The following is a 24561-nucleotide window of genomic DNA, read 5'->3' on the forward strand; positions in this document are numbered from 1 at the left end:
CAGGACATTAAAATTAATACCAACTAAACTTAGACTCATTCAATCCGTGCAATTTACTTAGGTGTTGACTTCCTGTCCCTAAATTCGTACAGTGGGTCTACTTATTTGGGATTAACCCAAAAGATTCACTTGTTTTAAAAATATTTCAGTAATTCCAAAACAATTCTTCTCCTTTATATTCCCTAAACTTTTCCATTTTCTTGGTCTTGAATTTTTTCCAGGCCTTGATATCTCTTGGTCAATGCATACAGATATATACATATGTGTATGTTTATGGACATGCATACATGCTTACACAATCATTCTGAGCTGGTCTGCCTCCCAAACCTTAAAATAGGGATGGTAGAGTTCAGGCCCTTAGGCAGACTGTGGCCCATTAGGCTTCCCTAAATTGCCACTCTGTTTGCCCCAAGACTCTCCTAGTTGCCTAATTTACCTGGAAGTTATATTTTCAGACAACTGTCTTCATCGCTGGCTGTTGGAAGAGGCGGCTTTGGCACGGCATAATATGCTGACCAGGCATTCTGCATGATCCACTCATCATAGGCCCTGACTGATGTGTAAACTCCTGGACGCATCACGGTCCCACAGCCCTTTCCAAAGCTGGAGATGCCTGCCAAGAACCACACCCCATTGTGGTTGCAAACCATAGGGTCTCCAATACCTGCCTATAGGTACAGAGAGAGAGAGAGAGAGAAAGGTAGGTTAATCCTTACAGTACAATAATTGAGGGGATGATAGGGTTGTACAATATTAAACAAATGATAAATATTTTAATGCCAGCACAGGATATCTGGAAGAATATTTAATACTAATACAGTCGTCTGTCCACATTTCAGTTTTGACTTTTGCAGATTTGATTAAAAAATGTACTCTTTAGGAATTTCTAGATCCTCCAGTGTGACCCTACAATCAACTTCTTCCAGTCATACTGGAAGTATGTGGTAATCTATAGGTCCTGATACAATTCTGTGATTAGCTTGCAGTAGAAGTTGACCATTGAGACATAGAATCATAGAATCAAAGAGTTGGAAGAGACCTCATGGGCCATCCAGTCCAACCCCCTGCCAAGAAGCAGGAATATTGCATTCAAATCACCCCTGACAGATGGCCATCCAGCCTCTGCTTAAAAGCTTCCAAAGAAGGAGCCTCCACCACACTCCAGGGCAGAGAGTTCCACTGCTGAACGGCTCTCACAGTCAGGAAGTTCTTCCTAATGACATGCTGTAAGACCTAGAAATTCCTAGAGAAATGTTCTCTCGGGCTAAAAAAAAGAGTGTTTTTCAATTTGGGGTTTTTCACTTTCACAGGGCTACCTAACCCCAGCAAATGTGGAGGACAGACTATACTAACCATCCCAACTATAGAGCTGTACTTAGATAATCTAAACATAAAATCAAACCAATTTTATATTTATCTGAAGGACTGTTTTATCTCATCATATGGGGCAGTTTGAGCTCTTTTGAGGTAGGGCCTTCTTTCAGTCCCACAAGCTTGCCAAGTATATTTGACCTTCTTGGTGGCTGCTCCCAGATTTTGGGGGCTTTCTCTTTGTTATCTTTCTGCAAATGGCAGTTTTCTTGCAGACAGGACTTCAATAAAGACTCCAACGAGCTTTCAATGTTGTGTTGTCCTGCTGGTTTGTGTTTACTGGACTTCTAATATATGGATATTGAGGATTTTAGCACCATTCAAGATTTTCAGTGCCTAAATTAGCTGCCTCCATTGTGAAATACTGTCTTTTGCCAAAGGTTTTGAACAGTCAGCCCTTCATATCCGTGAATTGTGCCATCCACAGCTTGAAAATAAAATTACAAAGCGCAATTCTTGATTTTGCCACAAGGGACACCATTTGACTATACCATTGTGTATACTGAGATTTGAGTATCCATAGATTTTGATATCTGCAGGGGGGAGGGGGTGGGATCCAAACCCCTGCCATTCCATGGACTTCTGGATATATATTTTTTAAAATGCCTCTATCTTTTTAAAATAATGTATATAAGATGCCTTCAGCCTTAGTATGCAGAAAAGGTTGAGAAGGAGAGGAGTACTGTAGCAGAAGTAGACAAGTGGTGCTGAAATACAAGCTCTGACAAGGAAACAGATTCTTTGATTTCAAAAACATAGGTGACAATTCAGTGCAGAATATCAGTGTGGGATCATATTTTGAATTACAGTATAAGAAGGACATTCTTGAGCTGGGTCTGATCTCCTTGTCTTCATGTGGCTTCTTCCTTGTAGATCAGTGGTTCCCAACCTTTTTACGACCAGGGACCACTTGACCAGGGACCACTCTCCAACAGTACCAAAAGGGTTACGAATCAGTTTTTGGTCAACTTTAGATTTGGTTTATTTGGGGTGCTGATTCAGAAAATTGCATTGGATAGACCACATCAGCTCTAGTTTCTGATTCAGAACATATGCCATCCAGTAGTTGCCAACTGCTCACCCACAGAAAACCAGATTTAATAAGCCTTGGCGCTGTAAGAGGATTTTGCAAGACCAGTTGCTCTTGTTGCAATGGTGTAGTAATGGTGAGGCCGCAGACCATATTTTAGTTCTTGTGGACCACTGGTGGTCAACAGACCACAGGTTGGGAACCATTGTTATAGATGGAAATTGATATAATAGCCAAGACCCCTAAGTACTGTGGCTGAGTGCCACTTGGGAATCAGCTCTCCTGTTTTCCTGGTTGCCTGAATGGAAATCTTACTAATGGCATTGAACATGTAATGTTGAGAGACAGAACAAGAGGTGAAAGAAAAGCCTATGAGTTTCTCAGTGAGAAGGGCAGAATTGTAGAGCATTGTGCCTTTTCAGATTTAAAGCAAGATAATAACCATATATGGATACATTTTCAGGGACAACTGTGTTGGTCATACAGCCAAATACAAAAGCCACAAGTCAGTGTTACCTTTATCGGACCAACCAAAATGCACAAAATATATGTGCTTCAAATATATATACGAGGATATAAATGTTTTGTAGATTTTAATCTATGGATATTGAGGATTTTCGCACCATATCAAATATGGATAGCTTCATGGAACTAAAGCTCCATCCCTTTATTTCCTTTTTCTGGTCAGTTTGAACATATGCAACCACAAGAACTACATGTTTCTTTGCACACCCGAAATGGGAAAGAGGCAGAGCTTGGAATAATTACTTTTTTTGGATAACAGATCCATCTAATTGAATTGTGCCCCATGTCAGAAATTGGAAGAGGTCCTCATTTGGATTTTCAGTCTCAAGTGTTTTTAAAAACCTTGACATATTAATCTAGCACCACAACCCCAGCTTTGTCCCAAGTATTTGTGTGAAAGCCCATGATCTAAAAGGTGGCGACGCCTTACCTCACAGCGCATAGTTGATTTATAGGGTGTGGCACACAACATCTCAGAGGTGATGGGAATCTCTTCTCCATAGTCGCTGGTCTTGTAGTAGGTACAGTTACATGCCTTGGGACCAAGGAGTTTCACCTCTACGCCGCCCGGAGGACTCAACCGCCCCTTCCCCTCTGGAGAAAGTTAGAAAGGTATAATTAAGGCAGGAGACTTTTGACTTTTGGAAATGGGGATGGGATCAGTCTTGATCACTATCCCCATCTCCTCTCAAAGCAGCCCTGCAGGAATAATAAAATCAAAGAGCCAAGAAGCAGCCCCATTTTCCTGCTCAGTGCAGGATCTCCACCTGCAGCAGTGTTTCTGAACCTTCCTAATGCCATGATCCTTTAATACAGTTCCTCATGTTGTGGTGACCACAATCATAAAATTATTTTCATTGCTACTTCATAAATGTAATTTTGCTATTGTTATGAATCGTAATGTAAATATCTGGTATGCAGGATGTATTTTTATTCACTGGACCAAATTTGGCACAAATATCCGATACATCTAAATTTGAATATTAGTAGGGTTGCTGGGGGGTGGGTGGGCAGAGAATTGTATTTGTCATTTGGGAGTTATAGTTGCTGGGATTTATAGTTCACCTACAATCAAAGAGCATTCTGAACTCCACCAATGATGGAACTGAACAGAACTCCCATGACCAACAGAAAATACTGGAAGGTCGAGGCTTTCATGGCTGGAATCACTCAGTTCTTGTGGGTTTTTTTGGGCTATATGGCCATGTTCTAGAGGCATTTCTCCTGACGTTTCGCCTGCATCTATAGCAAGCCTCCTCAGAGGTGACCTCACCTCTGAGGATGCTTGCCATAGATGCAGGCGAAACGTCAGGAGAAATGCCTCTAGAACATGGCCATATAGCCCGAAAAAACCCACAAGAACTGAATACTGGAAGGGTTTGGTGGGCATTTACCTTGAGTTTTGGAGTTGTAGTTCACCTACATCCAGAGAGCACTGTGGATTCAAACAATGATGAATCTGGACCAAACTTGGCACGAATACTCAATGTGCCTAAATGCGAACTCTGGTGGTATTTGGGGAAAATAGACCTTGACATTTGGGGGTTGTAGATGCTGGAATTTATAGTTCACCTACAATCAAAGAACATTCTGAACCCCATCAATGATAGAATTGGGCCAAACCTGACACATAGAACCCCCTGACCAAAAGAAAATACTGTGTTTGCTGATGGTCTTTGGTCTCTGACAGCCCTTCGTTACCCCCCCCCCCCCAGGGGTTCTGACCTCCAGGTTGAGGATGGCCGATCAACAATATCGCAGAAGGTAGTTGTGTGAGCTCCGGGTCATTTAACAATTTTTAAATAGATTAGGGCTTCCTTTTTTCAAATTAAACCAATTGATTCCCTGAACTGTAGTACCTCTGCACTTACTAAGGAAGGGTTATTCTTGACTCTGTGTCTAGAGAACACAATATGGAATTTGCTTTACCCCTTAAGTCACTATTTTGCAAGTGACTTCATCTTTCCCTTGCTGCCAATTTGCACCTGTTTCTGCAAAGAAGGAGGATGGATGGGTCTTGGTCTAGAGTCAAAGTACATCTCACAAGCCTGAACTACGCCTATGCCTTCCACTAGAAGAGAAATCTCAGCATACCAATACTCCGTCCGCGAGTCCAGCAAGTGGAGCCCAATGGAAACTGGTGTTTGGCGTATGGGGCGCAAATGGGCCGGATGCTGTCACTGAAGTCCACGGGACGGCTCAGCCTGGCTATTGCAATGTCGTAGCCCTCTTTTGCCTCGATGTAGGCACCATGAACCTCAATGCTCTGAAGGGTCCTATTCTGCTGCCATTTTTGTTTCCCACCTTCTTGTTGTTCACCAAGCAAAATCTCCCAGCCTTCTGTTTCCTGGCGCCTGAAAAAAATGGTACAGAAGGAATTATATGGAAGACAAATACCCTCAGTCCTTCATGTTTGTTGGGGTTACTGGAAGCCAGATAGGAAGCTCTACCCAAAAATCCCCCACTCACCCAATGAAACACTGTGCAGCTGTCAAAATCCTGTCCTCAGCTATCAAAGTGCCTCCACAGACGTGTTCCCCCTCATACCGTAAGTTCACATACCAGGGCCAGGGCCCTTTGCCAGTCATGTTCTTTTTCATCACTCCACAACCTAGAAGCCAGAAATGGGATATGAAATGGTGCCCACATTCTCATCACTTCCACAGACATTAAGACTTGCCCAAAGTCACCCAGGGTGTTTATGTGGCTAAGTAAAGGATTCACACAATGGTCTCACCGGGTTCTAATCCAACATTTAAACCACAACACCACATTACTTTGATACCATCTATCACAGTGGTTCCACTCTTTGGCCTTCCAGCCGTTTTGGACTTCAGCTCCCAGGATCCCTATCTAGCTTGGCCAACTTTGGGAGCCAAAATCTAAAACATCTGGAGAATCAAAGATTGGGAAACACTGATCTATCACCAAAAATATTCAATTCTGATTATTATTATTATTATTGTTATTGTTATTTATACCCCACTTTTTCTCTTCAGAAGGAGACTTAACGTTGCAAAAAGACTTTCATTTCCCTTGCCTAATTGCTGGCAATCAAAGTTTTGGAGGAACTGAGGTTCATGATCACATTTGGTTCAAATTACAAATCCCATGAAAAATAGTTTGGTATTGACAGTTTGTTATGAAGGAAAGGGGAATGACATATGCAGATCATAATCTTCTTTTAGATTGATAGGTCATAAAACTGTACTTCAACAATTGTCCTAGATAAGGAACCTCACCTGTGCACATGTAGCTGTCTGTGGTATTAGGCAAGGGCCTAATCTGGTTGGCAAAGGTGCCCGCGGTGACGTGATTCTGGATCCAGCTGACGTAGGATTTTATCTCGGTCAGGAAGGTGGGTCCGTAGAACTGGCCACAGCCCATGGAGAAACTCATAATCCCTGCCTGGAACCAATAGCCATTCTCCAAGCAAACCAGAGGACCGCCTGAATCACCCTGAGGTTGAAAGAAAAACTTTATATTATTATGTGCACCATCTATTTTGTCTCTACCAGTCACTGATCTTTATGGGGCAGGTCCTTGTCCATAAGTAAACCAAGAGACTTCAAATATGGTTCATTAATGAGAAAGAATGGTTTGAAACAGACTCCTGCTCAAGGGTTGGATTAAAATACTTTGGGCTCCAAAACATTTCCACAAAGAGGAACCCTTTCTGTACAATCCTACAAATGATGCCACAGAGATTAATTATACAATATAATAAAATAATAATAAACAAATTAGAAATTATATTCAAATCACAATTCAGTGGGCCATTAGTATCTGCTCAGATTAGGTTCCAAGATCCCCTGTGGATATTAAAATCCATGGAAATCCCATTATATACAATGACTTAGTAAAATGATGTCCATTGTATAAAATGATGAACAACTCAAAACAGGTTTTAGAGAGAGCCTAATGATCTATGAAATGACAGGAGGCTAAAGCATGGAATATCTTAAAATCAGTGTAATGCAAAATCAAGGAGCCCCCCAGTGGCACAATGGGTTAAACCCTTGAGGCTGCAGGACTGAAGACAGGTAGGAGGTTTGAATTCGGGGAGAGTGCAGATGAGCTCCTGTCTGTCAGCTCCAGCTCCCCATGCGGGGACATGAGAGAAGCCTCCCACAAGGATAGTAAAACCTCAAAACATCCAGGCATCCCCTGGGCAACCTCCTTGCAGACAGCCAATTCTCTCAAACCAGAAGTGACTTGCAGTTTCTCAGGTCACTCCTGACTCGAAAAGAAAGCAAAATCAGGGTTTGCTTTTTGAATTTTTTTTCCCTGAATAATTTTGAGCCATGATTGGTTAAGCCTGTATATGCAGAACCCATTAATAAGGAAGGCCACCTGTACCCACCAGCAGAGAAAATGTTCACACCTGAGCCCATTTTCAACTCTGCAGCTTCCAGGATGGGACCTTTGTTTTCAAAAGCAAATTGAAGAAGCAATATAGTATTTTAGGAAGCTCCAGCAATTACCCAAACCTATTAATTTGAGTCTTTCACATGCTTTTTTTCACTGACCTTGCAAGGACCTCTCTGCCTGTCAGGAGTCATGGCACAAACCATGCCGGGCAAGGCTGGGTTGACAATCCTCCGGTTCCTCAGGTTGCTGTAAATGCAGTTGCAGGTGTCGACAGTCATCAGGTCCATCCCCATCTCTTGGAGGGCCATGGGGTTTGGCAGGCTGACTGGAAGGCAAGAAGGAATGAGATGACATGTTTTAGGAGCACAGGTCCCAAACAACTTAAAAAGGTAACTTTTTATATCACACTAAGGCTGAGATGAAATCCTGTTAGTGAATTGTGAAGAGGCATATCATGGCACTGGCAAATAATCCAGTGCACAGTGGGCATTTCTAATGCGCATTGGGCACTCCTGTTTTGCTTCAGCACTTCCTAGAAAGGGGTCAAGATGTGCATCTAGAAGAACCCTGGTGTGCTACTGCGCATTAGACTATAATGAATCAGGCACTCCACATTGTGCAACAAATGTCCATATGTGGTAATAGCACAGCAGCCCCTAGGTGGAGGCAGACATTGTGAAACTGCTTGGTTCTCTTTCATGTGCATGGAGGTCCAGTTCTGAAGATGTACATCCTTTACTGAGTTCCAGCCAGAGGTTCTATCAGACTGCAATACGTAAAAAGGAAAGATCCCTGCCAGATCACCTCAAATGTCCATTGTAGCTGGAGATTGTGTCACTCCCTAGTGTCTATCATCATCATAATCGAATCATAGACTCATAGTTGGAAGAGACCTCATGGGCCATCCAGTCCAACCCCCTGCCAAGAAACAGGAGTACTGCATTCAAAGCACCCCTGACAGATGGCCATCCAGCCTCTGTTTAAAAGCTTCCAAAGAAGGAGCCTCCATCACACTCCAGGGCAGAGAGTTCCACTGCTGAACGGCTCTCACAGTCAGGAAGTTCTTCCTCATGTTCCTCATCATCACATTCAATAGCCAATATCCTTTCTAAAGCCACTAAGTTTGTGGAACAATATATTACCTTCAGCAAAGCATGGCAAAGTTGTTTTTTCTGGATTCCTAGAATGCCTTAGGCAGCAAACTAAAGAATTCAAACAACTGTATTCTGTGTGTCCTAAAAATGGAATATTTACAGGTTCTGAGCCTAAGATGAGGTTGGTCCTAGGAATAACAGGTCAGCAACTGTTCCATTTCCTTCTCTGGCTAAGTATTACTAATCTGCATTTATATTGAAGCTGGAACCTCTTAGAAGTAGGTGGCCAGGTAGAGGACGATGAACTGATAGATCACGAATATCTATTAGGTATTGCTGCCACCCTGATCATTTAACAATAGGAACACCAAAAAGATGAAGGCTAAAATCCAGTGGGTGTGTCTTATGAATGCATGCATTTCCCTATGGAAGTTGGACATTTTGTTTCTGATGTCGAATGCCCATGTTCAGGTCAAATCTAGAGGAGAACAATTGTCCAGCTAGTACCATTGTGCATGCATACATACAAATATACACACCAATATATATATACATCCAGCTGAACCACAGTGCTTTTCAATAATGAGTTGTATAGCAATACGTCACTCCACATGCAGAGAAATAGTGGCTCCCATGTCAGTTGGGCAGTGAATCCATTCCAGGTTTTTACTAGCTGTAAAGGAGTTCTCCAATATGTTGAACACATTGAGGAACAGTAATCAGTACCTTGGAGAGCTCATTTAAAGCATCAAAATCCTACACTGCAATTGCATACATTTTCACACAGTTCTGCTGATTCTTCCCGTGTGAGTAGGATAGTTAATTCACTCCGTGTTTTAAATCTTGGATTAAATTATAGAATGGATCCATCACCCCACTGACATGGAAACCACCATCCACCATGGTATGAAGATTTATATAGACCGTTGGTCATTGTTTCTCCTGTAATAGCAGGTGGGATTTGGGGAAGAGGGAATTATCTTTCTCATTCACCATTTGTGGCGACGTCTCCCCAGCCACTCAACCAGCACTGCGTTCCAAAGGCAAAGCGGTGGTCAGCTTTCGGTAAGCAGACAGGCGATATATCCCTGTTGTAGTTGACAGGCCTTCTCAGGCGCACCAGTGCAATGTCTTTGCCTTTCTCAAAGTTAGTGTAGTTCTCATGGTGGATGATGATGCTGACGTTGCTTTCCAAACCCCGTGTCTCCCTGCCTGTCAGTTTCAGACGGCCCAGCACCACTTTCCAGTCGGCTGGGTTGATTGGGGTTCCAACCCTGTAAGAGAAGTAAGATACAGAGATGGTGAGACAAAAATAATTACAAAAGTAATTACTTTTCTTCCACACAAGTTGGGATGTCTAAAGAGAATCCACAGAGCAGATGAGAACCATTACTGCAGGTGAGTTTTACTGCCTCCAGGAACGAAATGGAACAGGAAATGGCTGGGAGCCCACTTTAGGTTTTGAAAAACTGGTATTTTTGTTCAAGTTAAGCAATACAAGGGAAAAGGCAAGCTCTTTGTTTTTGTTATGTGCCTCCATGTAATTTCTGACTTACAGTCACTCAAAGGGGAAGCTATAATTAATGCCATTCCAAGGGTGATTTTTTCCTGCCTTAACTTACTCAAAAAAACAATGTGCAGCTGTCATGATCCATTCGTTGCTGATGAGGCTTCCACCACAGATGTGTTGGCCATGGTACTGGAGGCTGACTTGCCAGGGCCACTCTCCGCGGTTGGCATTTATCCCCCCTGCCATCCGGGGAACCAGCTTTTGGCGGCCACAGCTCAGTGCTGGAGAGGAAATAAGGAGGTTAAACACACCACTATTATCCTCATAATCCTTAGACAGTTTGGCTAATGCTCAGGTATTATGGGACTTGTATTCCAATCACATCTGGACCTACAACGAAACGTCAGGAGAGAATGCCTCTAGACCATGGCCATATAGCCCGAAAAAACCTACAACAACCCAGTTATTCCGGCCATGAAAGCCTTCAACAATACCTTAAATATTACCATATATTTCAGATTAAACCATTTTTGGTAAGACAAGAAATCCCATCACCACCAACTAATATGAATCTACTAGTACAAGGAAAATTATGAAACCTGTGGACACCATAATGGTTTAATCTGAAATATATGGTAATATTTAAGGTATTGTTGAAGGCTTTCATGGCCGGAATCACTGGGTTGTTGTAGGTTTTTTCGGGCTATATGGCCATGGTCTAGAGGCATTCTCTCCTGACGTTTCGCATGCATCTATGGCAAGCATCCTCAGAGGATGCTTGCCATACCTCTGAGGATGCTCACTACCTCTGAGGATGCTTGCTATAGATGCAGGCGAAACGTCAGGAGAGATTGCCTCTAGACCATGGCCATATAGCCCGAAAAAACCTACAACAACCCAATATAGTATTTAGTTCATCAAGAAATGTAAGATGTTATTAGCCTGTCTTACTACAAACCAACCTATATGCATTAAAAAAGACTTACAAATATTGTGAGTAACAAACATTTTAAATATCTATCCAATCAGCCCCACTCAATGGACATCTTAAATGTAAAGTAGTTACATTTTTGGACTAGAAGTCCATTGGCCATCTTGGCCAGGACATTCTGAACCCTACTTCAAAAAAGTAACTTCTCTGATTTCTTATTCGAAACCATTTTCTTTGTAACTGTTTGTCCAAAGAAGAGGTAGCCTCACTGTGCTGATAGATTTCACTGCAACTATTCTGAGTAAATTGCTTTGGGGGTCATGGTGGCACAGCGGGCTCAACTGCTAAGCTGCTGAACTTGCTGACTGGAAGGTCAGCAGTTCTAATCTGCGGGCCAGCATGAGCTCCTGTTGTTAGTCCCAGCTTCTGCCAACCTAGCAGTTTGAAAACATGCAAATATGAGTAGATCAATAGGTACCACTTTGGAAGGCAGGTAACGGCGCTCCATGCAGTCATGATGGCTACATGACCTAGGAGATGTCTACAGACAACGCCGGCTCTTCAGCTTAGTCAAACTTGACTAGACATAATGTCAAGGGGAAACCTTTACCTTTACTTTAAAATGCTTAGCTAAATATTTATTTGTTTGTTTGTTTGTTTATTTCGTATATTTCTACCCCGCCCTTTTCAACCTCCGAGGGGGGACTCAGGGCGGCTTACAAAAGGCACAATTTGATGCCTACACAAACAGTCAAAAAATAAACATATATAACCAGCAATTAAAACAATTATAAACAATCAAAACAATCAATTATACGTCACACTCAATAAAACCAATCTCATGCTCAACGTTTGTCAGCTCAGAATCCATGAATTCATTCCATATTGTCAGTTCTAAATACCTTTTGAAAGATTGTAGTACATACCTGGTGCAGATGATATCTGATGGAAACCTAGGAAAAAGACAAAAACAAAAAAACCACTTATAATTCTTAAATTTTCCCATGTCAACATCACCAAAAGCCAGCAAAAATTATTATAATAACAGATAATGATGATAGTTGTACAAGTAGAAAGTAGTGGCAGATAAGTTTCCAGTCCTCCTTATTTTAGTATTCCTTATAGTGTTGCTGCCTGTATCCTATAGTGGTTTGAGTATTGTATTACAACCCTGGGAAAACAAGGTTCTAATCATAGCTTTGCCATAGAAACTAATTAGTTAGCCTTGGGCAAGCAACTCTCTCTCAACCTTAGAGGAAGGCAGTTGCAAACCAAAGGCAAAGCGGTGGTCAGATTTCAGTAAGCAGACGGGCGATATATCTCTGTTATAGTTGACAGGCCTGGCCAGGTGAACCAGTGCAATGTCTTTGCCTTTCTCAAAGTGAGTGTAGTTCTCATGGGGGATGATGGTGTTGACAGTGCTTTCCAAACCCTTTGTCTCCCTGACTGTCTGAATGAATCTTGCCAAGAAACCGTCATGATAGGCTCAGTCTAGGACTGTCATAAGCCAAAAAAGACCTGAAGACACACAACAGTAAGTAACAGCCACAGTAAGTAATAGCAACCATCGCCACCACTACTTATCTCCACCCCCTTCCCTGCATGCCAGCCTATATAGGATTAGTTTTACTTAATGAGAATCCATCAATATAAACATTCTAGTGTACATCTATACTGTAGAATTAATGCAGTTTGAAACCAATTTTGCCATGACTCAAAGTTATTGAATGATAGAAGTTGTAGTTTCACAAGATCTTTAGGCTTTTCTGCCAAAGAGTACCAATGTGTACTTAAACTACACATCCCAGGATTCCCTAGCATTGAGCCACGGCAATGGAGCCCCCAGTGGCTCAATGGGTTAAGAACGACAGGTCGGAGGTTTGAATTCAGAGAGAGCGCAGATGAGCTCCCCCTGTCAGCTTCAATAGGAGCATAGTGTCTAGATCTAGGGAAGTAATGCTACCCCTCTATTCTGCTTTGGTTAGACCACACCTGGAATATTGTGTCCAATTCTGGGCACCACAATTCAAAAGAGATGTTGACAAGCTGGAATGTGTCCAGAGGAGGGCGACTAAAATGATCAAGGGTCTGCAGAACAAGCCCTATGAGGAGCGGCTTAAGGAGCTGGGCATGTTTAGCCTGAAGAAGAGAAGGCTGAGAGGAGATATGATTGATAGCCATGTATAAATATGTGAGAGGAAGCCACAGGGAGGAGGAAGTAAGCTTGTTTTCTGCTTCCCTGGAGACTAGGACATGGAACAATGGCTTCAAACTACAAGAGAGGAGATTCCATCTGAACATTAGGAAGAACTTCCTGACTGTGAGAGCCATTCAGCAGTGGAACTCTCTGCCCCGGAGTGTGGTGGAGGCTCCTTCTTTGGAAGCTTTTAAACAGATGCTGGATGGCCATCTGTCAGGGGTGATTTGAATGTAATATTCCTGCTTCTTGGCAGGGGGTTGGACTGGATGGCCCATGAGGTCTCTTCCAACTCTTTGATTCTATGATTCAGCTCCCCATGCGGTGACATGAGAGAAGCCTCCTATAGGATGGTAAAACAACAAAATATCCGGGCGTCCCCTGGGCAACGTCCTTGCAGATGGCTAATTCTCTCACACCAGAAGCGACTTGCAGTTTCTCAAGTCGCTCCTGACACACACAAAAAAGCCATGGCAATTAAAGTGGTGTCAAATAGCATACATATTACAGTGTAGATGCACCCAATGATAACCCAGTAAATATAGACATTTTAGCTTCCGGTATGTGCTATTTTCAGTGTCTCACTGTCTGCAAGGCTAAATCTGTGGTGACAGGAGATAAAGTTCATGGAGGAGGAAAATGTCATTTGGTGGTGCAATGTTCTCGTGTTGTAACTCTTCCTGCAGCTAACCACAAATATAGGAAGGTAACAGTTCTCTCTTCCGTGGAAAATACTCTTTTTCCTGGAGCGTCTAAATTATGGGGGTTGTTTTTGCCTCATCAAGGGTGAAAGTCCTGATTAGCGTCTTTCTCTAACAAACAGTGACTCAAGCCGCATCCCTGCCGGGCCAGTCCCTAAGCCAGGAAAGAGGAAACGGCTGCAACCGCATCAATTTCTGAATGGACTCACAGTTACTTGCCACATGCATAAGGCTCAACATCCAATATCCTGAACAGAATGGTTACATCCTGGTTTCATATCTGGACTAGTTTATACAGACATAATAAACGAGACAGGTCAGATCTTGAGATTGCAGAACAAAATGCACATGGGGCAATGTCTAATTGGGGCAAGTGGAGTGCTATTCTTTGAAGTAAAAGAACAATACTGTTCCATGTATATACAAAATTGATTTCTCCTGATGCAATCAAGCCCTGTCCACCCTCTACTAGGGATTTAATTATTTGCTTAGAACAAAGGAGGCAACAAGTACTTTTTCCTGCTGCAAAAAAGTTGTTGAAAGCCTCAGTTTTCAAAGTCTGATCTCAGTTTATGACTTCTTGCTGTGTGCCTTCAAGAAATTTCCAACTTATCATGACTCTCATGGGGTTTCCTTGCTAGATTTGTTCAGACGAGATTTGGCATTGTCTTTCTCTGAGGCTGAGAGAGTGTGACACAGTGGCTATTCATGGCTGTGTGAGCATTTGAATCCTTGTCTCGAGTGTCCTGGTCCAAACATCCAACCATTACATCATAAGGTAAAGGTAAAGGTTTCCCCTTGACTTTAAGTCTAGTCGTGTCTGACTCTAGGTGTGGTGCTCATCTCCATTTCTAAGCAGAAGAGTCGGCGTTGTCCTTAGACACCTCCAAGGTCATGTGGCTGGCATGACCGCATGGAGTGCCGTTACCTTCCCACCGGCGTGGTACCTATTGATCTACATACATTTGCATGTTTTTGAACTGCAAGGTTGGCAGAAGCTGGGGCTAACAGTGGGAGCTCACCCCGCTCCCCAGATTCGAACCACCAACCTTCTGGTCGGCAGGTTCAGCAGCTCAACGGTTTAACCCATTGGGTCATCCGGGGGCTCTGATCCATTACACCATTCTGGATACTAAATCAGGATTTATCTGCACAAAATTAACATGTACAATTTTTGCACAGGAAATAAGGTTCTGCACAGAAATATCACTCTCTGTTCCAAATTAGGATGAGCCTATCATGAGGGTTTCTTGGCAAGATTCATTCAGAAACTGAATTATATGGATCTACACTGCCATATAATTTAGTTTCTGAATCCAGATTATCTGCTTTGAATAGGATTATGTGAGTCCAAACTACCATATAATCCACTTCAAAACTGATAATCTGGATTCAGAAACTGGATTATATGGCAGAGTAGAAGGGGCCTTATGCTATATAAGATGTCCATTTAAAGAGGTGCAATACCCTCATAGGTGAATTTTACACAGTATCCATCTTGTCAGTCCTGTTAAAATAGTTTTAAATAATTTAACATCATCCCTTTGGAGGGATTTGTACAAAACCTCCAAAAGTTCAAGTCTTCATTGAGCCATGAGGCTCCCTATGTAACTTTGTATTAGTTGAGTCCTATACTGGGAGAAAGATGGGATATAAATAAAATAGGGAGAGACCACAAAGGCCATCCAGTCTGACTCTGTTCTGCCATTCAAGAATCAAAGCACACCAGACAGACAGGATGTAGTATAACTATTGAAAACAAGCAAAAATGCAAGCAAACATATTGGATCATTCAAATCTCTGTCCAACTTCCTAACTATTTTAATACACTGACAGTCTTCCTGCTGACGTCGTGTGTTTGGTTTCCTATGTTATTTTCATTTTGCTGGCAGGGTTCCTCCATCTTTCATCATTGACCTGAACTGGGAGATAAAACTAGGACAATCACAATGACTGGGGCAAGCATTTCTCCTCCACCGATACTTCTTCTATAGATCTTTTGGAGTTGTGCCAAAGGTTTAATTGAAGTCAAAAAAGAATGGAGGAACTTTAGAGCACCCTGTTCTTGATCACAGAAACAGAACAAAGGTATAATGGTACAGGAGGGCAGACGGTTGGCGCCTTTGGTCACACCCAATTGCCATTCTGGAAACAAAATCCTACACTAATTGCTATATTTTGGCTTGCGAAAAGGTTTGGCTACACCGAGGAGAAGAATAGATAATGATGCTGCGACTATACCTTTATTATTATCTGTTACCTGTATCCGGGCCCTGTTTACCCTGCTAGCCCATTAATACCTTTGCAAATAATTAACTGATATACCCCACAATGAGCCCTGGGTTAAGCAGTGGGTTAAACCGCTGAGCTGCTGAACTTGCTAACCAAAAGTTTGCAGGTTTGAATTCAAGGAGCGGCATAAGCTCCTGCTGTTAGCCCTAGCTTCTGCCAACCTAGCAGTTCGAAAACATGCGAATGTGAGTAGATCAATAGGTACCACTCCGGCGAGATGGTAACAGTGCTCCATGCAGTCATGCCGGCCACATGACCTTGGAGGTGTCTACAGACAATGCCGGTTCTTCGGCTTAGAAATTGAGATGAGCGCAAACTCCCAGAGTTGGACACGACTGGACTTAATGTTAGGGGAAAACCTTTACCTTTACCTACCCCCAGTAAACTCTGTCGGCTCTGGCAAATTGATGCTTCTGTTTGATGCCTTGTTTTATGTTGATATAATTTATTTGATAGGTTATATCTTTTCTGTTATGTTATAATTTGTATTTATATGTTGGGTTATTATTTTTTTGCCATTATGTGTGTATTGGTTGTTGTATTCAGGCGTTGAATGTTTGCCTTTTTGTGATTCGAATCCGCCTCGAGTCTCTTCGGGAAGATAGAACGGAATATAAATAAAGTATTATTATTATTATTATTATTATTATTATTATTATCATATGGGTCACATGAACTTTTCAGGGCAAGTGCTGACTTTGTGGCTGAAATTTAAAGCAACCCGGGTGCCTGAATATCATTCCCCGTAATGCAATGATGATGGATGATAGTGACAAGGAGGAATTTCCAAAACTCATACAATTTTCAAAATACATACAAGTGCCCTATATTTATTTCAGAAACTTTTCTTTTTATGAGGATTTCCCACATTGCGAGGGTGAGCTTTGGAATTTAGAACAGGTTGTACGGCTGAGCCACAGGGGAACCTTTCTGGCCTCGTGACCTTTTCCAAGGAGGAAGGCCGGACTCTCTTTTATGAAAAATAAACAGTTACATTCCTTCGGCAGAAAAACTACAGGTGAAATGTTTGGACTTGGACTATCTAAACAGAAATTCAAATGAGTGAATGGGAAGAGACTGCAGGTGTACATATGTCTCCGTCTTGCCTGTTGACTTGTGGTGACCCCATGGATTTTCATAGGTTTGCTTAGGCAAGAAATATTCAAAGTTGGTTTGGGAAGATATTAAAGGATATCATATGTAAATAGCTGGAGATCAAGACCTCTTTTATGCCACACATTTATAGCCCCCGGTGGCGCACTGGGTTAAACCTCTGTGCCAGCAGGTTCGAATCCGGGGAGAGGCAGATGAGCTCCCTCTATCAGCTCCAGCTCCTCATGCGGGGACATGAGAGAAGCCTCCCACAAGGATGAAAAACATCAAAATCATCGTGCGTCCCCTGGGCAACGTCCTTGCAGATGGCCAATTCTCTCACAGCAGAAGCAACTTGCAGTTTCTCAGGTCACTCTTGACATGACAAAAAAAAAAGTTGCCTTATCTACATTCTATGGATGCTTGGGATTTGAAGTTTGAGGAGGTACTAGAATCCATGGCTGAGAGTTCTAAAGATTTCTCTCTATATTCCAAATCCCAAGACAGTAGGCCCTTCGTATTTGCTGGGTTTAGTTCCAGAACCCCCTATGAATACAAAAATCCATGCATGCTCTCTATATACAATGGTGTTCTTTGTATAAAATGGAAATATCAAGGGTTGCTTTTGGGAATTTTTGTTAATATTTTCAAACCATGGAGGTGGAATCCATAGGTGCAGAACCCTTGGGCACAAAGAACCAATCGTATTCCACAGAATGAAATGGTGGCCAGTGAAAGTGTATCAATAGCCATCACGAAATGGTGAGAGGAGAATGAAAAGGTGCAACTAAGCAGGAAAAAACTCCACCTTCTCAAACTGAGGGTTGGCACCCCTGGGGGGGGGGGGCTGGCGAGGGGGTTGCCAAAGACCAGCTGATAACAGTATTTTCCGTTTGTCATGGGAGTTCTGTGTGGGAAGTTTGGCCCAATTCTCTCATTAGTGGGTTTCAGAATGGTCTTTGATTGTAGGTGAAATATAAATCCCAGCAACTACAACTTCCAAATGTCAAGGTCTATTTTCTCCAAACTCCACCAATGTTCACATTTGGGCATATTGAGTATTCGTGCCAAGATCCATCATTGTTTGAGTCCACAGTGCTCTCTGCATATAGTGATCTACAACTCCAAAACTCAAGGTCAATGCCCACCAAACCCTTCCAGTATTTTCTGTTGGCCATGGGAGTTTTGTGTGCCAAGTTTGGTTCAATTCCATCGTTGGTGGAGTTCAGAATCCTCTTTGATTGTACGTGAACTACAAATCCCAGCAACTACAGCTCCTAAATGACAAAATCACCCCACCAGTATTCAAATTTGGGTGAATTGGGTATTTGTGCCAAATTTGGTCCAGTGAATGAAAACACATCCTGCATATCAGATATTTACATTGCGATTCATAACAGTAGCGAAATTACAGTTATGAAATAGCAACAAAAATAATGTTATGGTTGGGGGTCACCACAGCATTAGAAATTGTATTAAGGGGTCATGGCATAAGGAAGGTTAGGAACCACTAATCTATGGGAAATCTTATATCTGCATTTTATTGTGATACTATGTTCTGCTTCTCTCAAAACTGGTCATTGACTGTCATACAGTGAACTTGAACTTGTTATTGTGATATTATATCATCCTGGAACTGGATCGAGACAAAGCAAACCTTGGTAGAAATCCATGTGAACATTCCACCCCAACTAATATTTGGGCCAAAAGTCCCATTGCTATGATTGGGAAATCAACTGAAACAATCTCAGCTTGGAACCAAATATGGTATCTGCAAATTTGACAGCCCTCCCATTGCAGCATCTTTCTCAGTTTTCTTCATAACTGTTTTGCCAGAATTTTGGAGTGGGGGGGAGGTATTTGTTGCAATTCTGGAAGTCAAGCAGACATTGATGACGTAGCAATCCTAATGAAGTAAAGAAATGATGACCTGGCCTACTCCTATCATTGATTCAGAGGGTAACAGTAAAATGGGGCAATCTTAACCAAAACGCTTGTCTTAAATCATTCGATTGTGACAGACACAGGAAGAGCTTTGTGGGAAAGAGCCATTTTAAACGTCACAAGTTTCAGTAGTCCCTCCACGTCCAAGCTTTCCCATCCAACAATTCTCTGGCTGGGGCACTGGGCAACCTGCAGTCCAAAAAGGGAACTTCTCACCCCTCTGCTATTGTTCTATTTGTCTCACGTCCATAGATGAATCAGAGGATGAATACTCTCCCACATACAGAAATCTGCAAAGGCATCAATTGTCCTAACTCTTGTTATGCAACCAAGATTGGAAGAAGTACTTCCATCTTCCATGCCTTCCCAGGTTTGCACATTTCATGGGAATTGAAGTGTGGTAAGAACTAAAGGCTTTGTTGTTGTTCATTTGTTCAGTCATCTCCGACTCTTCGTGACCTCATGGACCAGCCCACGCCAGAGCTCCCTGTCGGCCGTCACCACTAAAGGCTAAAGAAGGGCAAAGACTTTCTAAAATGATAATTCCCAGTATTCTATAATACTGAGCCATAGCAGTTAAAGTGGTGTTGATTCCACAGTGCAGGTGCACACTAAGTGACAACAATTCCCATCATCCCTTAGCCTGGCATTGAAACTCTCCCTCTATTGTTGTTATTTCCTTTATATCACACTATTTCCATGGTACTGGCCCTCAAAATGGCTTATGAATTATTGATACCAACACAGGCATTACATACAAAAACATTGGCACAAATCCTATCGAAGTCTTTTTTAAACACATAGAATTAACACCAGTTAAAATCCATTCAGAGGATGAAAACTAATAAGGCAGCACATTGTTAAAATCCTGTTGTGGTCACTTAGCATTGGAAAGTTTACTTGCCAACAGAATCATAGAGTGGCTGCAATGTCAGCAAGGCATGTGGATCCTCTCTGGGTTTTAGTCTGAAGTTTAAAGGAGGTCTTCTGTGTTTAAACTCCAGCATCTTTCATGTCATGAATGAGACATTGCATTTGTACCAACCTACCTGTGTAATGTTTTCTCTTTGCTCATCCATTCATCCATCAATCCAGTTATCATTTCCTGGCTTCTCTATCTCTTTTTAAAGGATGAATGCAGTTTCATAGAATCATAGAATCAAAGAGTTGGAAGAGACCTCATGGGCCATCCAGTCCAACCCCCTGCCAAGAAGCAGGAATATTGCATTCAAATCACCCCTGACAAATGGCCATCCAGCCTCTGCTTAAAAGCTTCCAAAGAAGGAGCCTCCACCACACTCCGGGGCAGAGAGTTCCACTGCTGAACGGCTCTCACAGTCAGGAAGTTCTTCCTAATGTTCAGATGGAAGCAGTTAACACATTAACTGCTAGGGCTCAATGCTATGGAATCCTGGGATTTATAGTTTGGTGAGGCACCAGCCGTCTTTGGCAGAGAAGGCTTCTAAAACTACAACTTTCGTGATTCCATAGCATTGAGTCCTGGAAGTTAGTGGGGTCAAACTGCATTAATCCCACAGTGTGTAGATGGACCCTATGTTTTCTGTAACATCTTAAAGATATCCTGGAAATATATTCAGTGGTGTCTCTGTTGACCATTTCATAAAGTACAACAAACCTCAAAATCCACCAAAGAGCAATGTCTGTATTGCCAAACAAATGTGTGCACATTGAGTAGCCAAGAGTAACACTCTTTTGTGGTCATGGATTTTGCGGCAATTTAGGATCTCATCAGATGGCTGTTGGCTGCTGAATGATGGCAGCTGGCAGTGGCAGAACAAATTATGCCATCCAGATATTGTGCATCTTTAAAAGAGCCAAAGCTTTCATAGATGAGTGTTCACTTTTATCTGCCTACTGATCTAGCCTCTATTGTAATTTTTGGCTTCCAGTATTTGGCTCTCTCTCTCTCTCTCTCTCTTCCCCCCTCCCCCCCTCTCTCTCTCACACACACACACACTCTAAGGGTTAACTGGACCATCTCCCAAAATGTACTTTAATTATTGTTAACTTTCATTACATTGTTTTTGCTCTTTGTGGGAGCATGGTTATGGTTTCTGTTTAGCATCTTTGGTGTCTGTTGCTCCGAGGATACTATCGTGTGCATGTGATGCTTTATGTTTGGCCTTGGGCCCATACAATAAACTATTTTGATGATGATAAAATTCAATTAAAATTCTGTCGTCCCAGACTTTTTACTGCCAATTCCCAATACCAGGTGCAATATTTTATTCCCAACCTTGAATTTGTTATCAGTTTGAAGTAATTCTCATAACAATATGCCAACTTCTTTGGCTGAGTTTGTTATCAGTTCTAAGTATGTGCTACCTTCTCTTCACTTCTCCTTCATTAATTAATTGATTGATTTCTCTCTTTGAATTATTATGAAGTAGTATGAAATAGTACTGTTGCACTATAATGCTTTAAGTAAAATTTATTTCTGAGAGGAGAACATTTACTAGTCAAACCATCAGAACATCTCAGATAAACATACTCTCCATGAAATTGCTAAAAACAGGCCCCCAAAAATTGAATATGTGGGATAAAAGTGGGACATAATTTAAATAAACTCGCAACATCCAAAGAGCAGTATATCAAGACAACTCTCATTTGATAAAATCAATCTGCGATAAACTCAAGATATCACAGAGACCTCTTCTTCCCCACTTTAGTCTCACAATGGTTTTGTGAGGTAGGGTCAAGCAAGCTGAAAGGATAGTTGATCCAAGCTCTTTAGAGACTTGAGCAGAGGTCTCCCAAATTCAGGCCTAATGCTCTGTCCAATGCACCACATACATTCTCACCCATCCATCTATGCACACTGTAGGTTTGAATAAACGAATGGTTCAGTGCTATGTAATGATAGAAGTTGCAGTTGTACAAGCTCTTTAGCCTTCTTTGCCAAAAGGTGCTTATGCCTCACCAAACTACAACTCCCAGGATTCCATAGCATTGAGTCATAGAAGATAAAGTGGTGCCATGCTGCATTCATTCTGCAGTGTAGATGCACCCAAGCCTCCATCAATGTATCTTTCCTCACAAAGACTGCCTGTCAGGACTCACCCATGAGGACCAGCAGCACGAGCAGCCCAGTGCTGACAAATCTTCTCTCCAATCCTGCCATCCTTGCAGATCTTCCTCTTGTAACTATCTGCTCCCTGCAGGTCTTGAGTTTTATAGGCATCCGTGGCCCATGGCAGGAGGAGGCAGCCTGGGTCACCCCGCCCTTCCACACCCCATCAGTCTTACACAATGTGGCATTTTTCTGGATGTGTAAGTTAGAGGCACAGTTAGTCATCTTGATTTATTTGGAACTTAAAAGGCTTTCACAGTTTGATTTGATAACATTGACCTTGCTGACCTAGCAGAAAAGCAAAAAAAAAAAAAGGAACTCCTGATAATTTAGCTGGTTTGATCCTTGCCGTGTTAATAAGGAGTAAAGATTGCAAGGGAAAAAGATTGTAAATATTAATTTATTACATTCCAAAAATCTTCGGTCTGATTAGACCAAAAAGACACAATTATCCCTAACCCCAACACTAACTCTATCCCTGCCCAGATATTTGGATCATTTTGGATGAAAAGATGGAGCCATGACGTCTAAAATAATATCAAAGTGGTGTATTTGTACAATGCGGATAACCACTTAAGGACAAGTGAAGGAATGCTTCCAGCTTTCTGCTCTTTCCTCCTGTTTACTGTCCTTTGGTCTATTACTCTAAGCTAACATAACTCATGTATAAGTTGAGAGCAGGTTTATGGTCAAAATTATGGATTGTAATATGATAAGTCAAGAGGGGAAAGCACTGCTGTTGACATCATTTTTCCACACAGACATTCAAAAATATCAGAAATAGGATCACAATAGAGAGAATAGAAGGGGTCGGTGCTTCTTTTAGATTCTCATCGGATTGACTAAGCTCTCACCTCTCACCACTCTGAGATGCTTCTATTTTAAAAAGAATTAAGGCAGAGCAATTATATTGACCCGTGGATAAGTAAGCCCATATTTTTTGGGTAAATTTTAACTAATTTTCTATTTATTTATTATTTATTTATTTCATTCACTTATACCCCGCCCTTCTCACCCCGGGGGGGACTCAGGGCGGCTTACAGGGGAGGGCACAATTAGATGCCCGAACACATAACAAGTAATACAAAAAATAACAGTTCAATACTCAAATTAAAACATCAGTACATAATAAAATCCTAAAAACCTAAAACAATCTCATGTCAGGGTCCATATGTCAAAGTCCATAAGTCCGATTCTATTCCGTTTGTCTTTGTCTATTCCCAGGTCCTTGATTTAATTGTCAGGGTGACCAAAAGCTTGGTCCCACATCCAGGTCTTTAGTTTTTTCCTAAATGTTAGGAGGGAAGTCGCCGATCTGATCTCCCCAGGGAGTGAGTTCCACAGGCGGGGGGCCGCCACCGAGAAGGCCCTGCTCCTCGTCCCCGCCAGCCTCGCTTGAGAGACTGGCGGGGTCGAGAGCAGGGCCTCCCCAGAAGATCTTAAACTTCGAGGTGGGATGTAGAGGGAGATCCGTTCGGACAAATACACTGGGCCGGAACCGTATAGGGTTTTATAGGTCAAGACCAGCACTTTAAATTCTGCTCGGAATTGGATTGGCAGCCAGTGGAGCTGACGTAACAGGGGGGTGGTGTGCTCCCTATACGTTGCTCCGGTGAGCAACCTGGCTGCTTCTCGTTGGACTAGTTGTAATTTCCGAGCAGTCTTTAATGGCAACCCCACGTAGAGTGCGTTGCAGTAATCCAGCCGGGATGTGACAAGAGCGTGGACCACCGTGGCCAGATCCGACTTCCCAAGGTACGGGCGCAGCTGGCGCACAAGTTTTAATTGTGCGAAAGCTCTCCCGGCCACCGCTGAGACCTGGGGTTCCAGGCTCAGCGGTGAGTCCAGGATCACTCCCAAGCTGCGAACCTGCGTCTTCAGGGGGAGTGTAACCCCGTCTAACACAGGCTGTAACCCTATACCCTGTTCGGCCTTCCGACTGACCAGTAGGACCTCTGTCTTGTCTGGATTCAATTTCAATTTGTTAGCTCTCATCCAGTCCGACACAGCGGCTAAACACCGGTTCAAGGTCTGGACAGCCTCCTTGGTGACAGGTGAGAAGGAGTGACAGATTTGGACGTCATCTGCATAGAGATAGCATCTTAGTCCGAAACTCCGAATGATCTCTCCCAACGGCTTCATGTAGATGTTAAATAACATCGGGGACAAGATTGAACCCTGTGGGACTCCACACAACAACGGTTGTGGGGCCGAACAGGTGTCACCCAATAACACCTTCTGGGTCCGTCCCTCAAGGAAGGATCGGAGCCACCGCAAGGCAGTGCCTCCGAGCCCCATATCCATGAGGCGGCCCAGAAGGATACCGTGATCGACGGTATCGAAGGCCGCTGAGAGGTCCAGCAGAACCAACAGGGACACACTCCCCCTGTCTAGTTCCCTGCGCAGATCATC

At 42.6% G+C, this 24561-nt stretch overlaps 1 protein-coding gene across 1 annotated transcript; it reads right to left on the reverse strand.

Moving 5' to 3' along the window:
- Window positions 1–262: 262 nt before the first annotated feature.
- On the reverse strand, window positions 263–22275 carry LOC132779350 (serine protease 53-like). Its single transcript, XM_060783041.2, has 10 exons — window positions 22140–22275; window positions 11759–11785; window positions 10014–10182; window positions 9385–9665; window positions 7456–7622; window positions 6169–6385; window positions 5396–5537; window positions 5021–5280; window positions 3357–3520; window positions 263–668 (listed from the first exon to the last, which is right to left on the reverse strand). Exons 1-10 carry the CDS (start codon window positions 22258–22260, stop codon window positions 444–446), a joined length of 1773 nt encoding a protein of 590 aa, XP_060639024.2. The 5' UTR covers window positions 22261–22275; the 3' UTR covers window positions 263–443.
- Window positions 22276–24561: the final 2286 nt, after the last annotated feature.

The sequence above is a fragment of the Anolis sagrei genome, chromosome 6, assembly GCF_037176765.1.
Source record: "Anolis sagrei isolate rAnoSag1 chromosome 6, rAnoSag1.mat, whole genome shotgun sequence".
NCBI classification, from domain to species: Eukaryota; Metazoa; Chordata; class Lepidosauria; order Squamata; family Dactyloidae; genus Anolis; species Anolis sagrei.

Excerpts from the sequence above, each read along its gene's own strand:
- LOC132779350 (XM_060783041.2), bottom strand. The coding sequence starts at position 22,260 with ATGCCTATAAAACTCAAGACCTGCAGGGAGCAGATAGTTACAAGAGGA. Across the intron at positions 10,183-11,758 it reads TCAGATATCATCTGCACCAG|CACTGAGCTGTGGCCGCCAA; the intron begins GTATGTACTACA and ends TTTCCTCTCCAG. Across the intron at positions 5,281-5,395 it reads GCTGCACAGTGTTTCATTGG|GCGCCAGGAAACAGAAGGCT; the intron begins GTGAGTGGGGGA and ends CATTTTTTTCAG.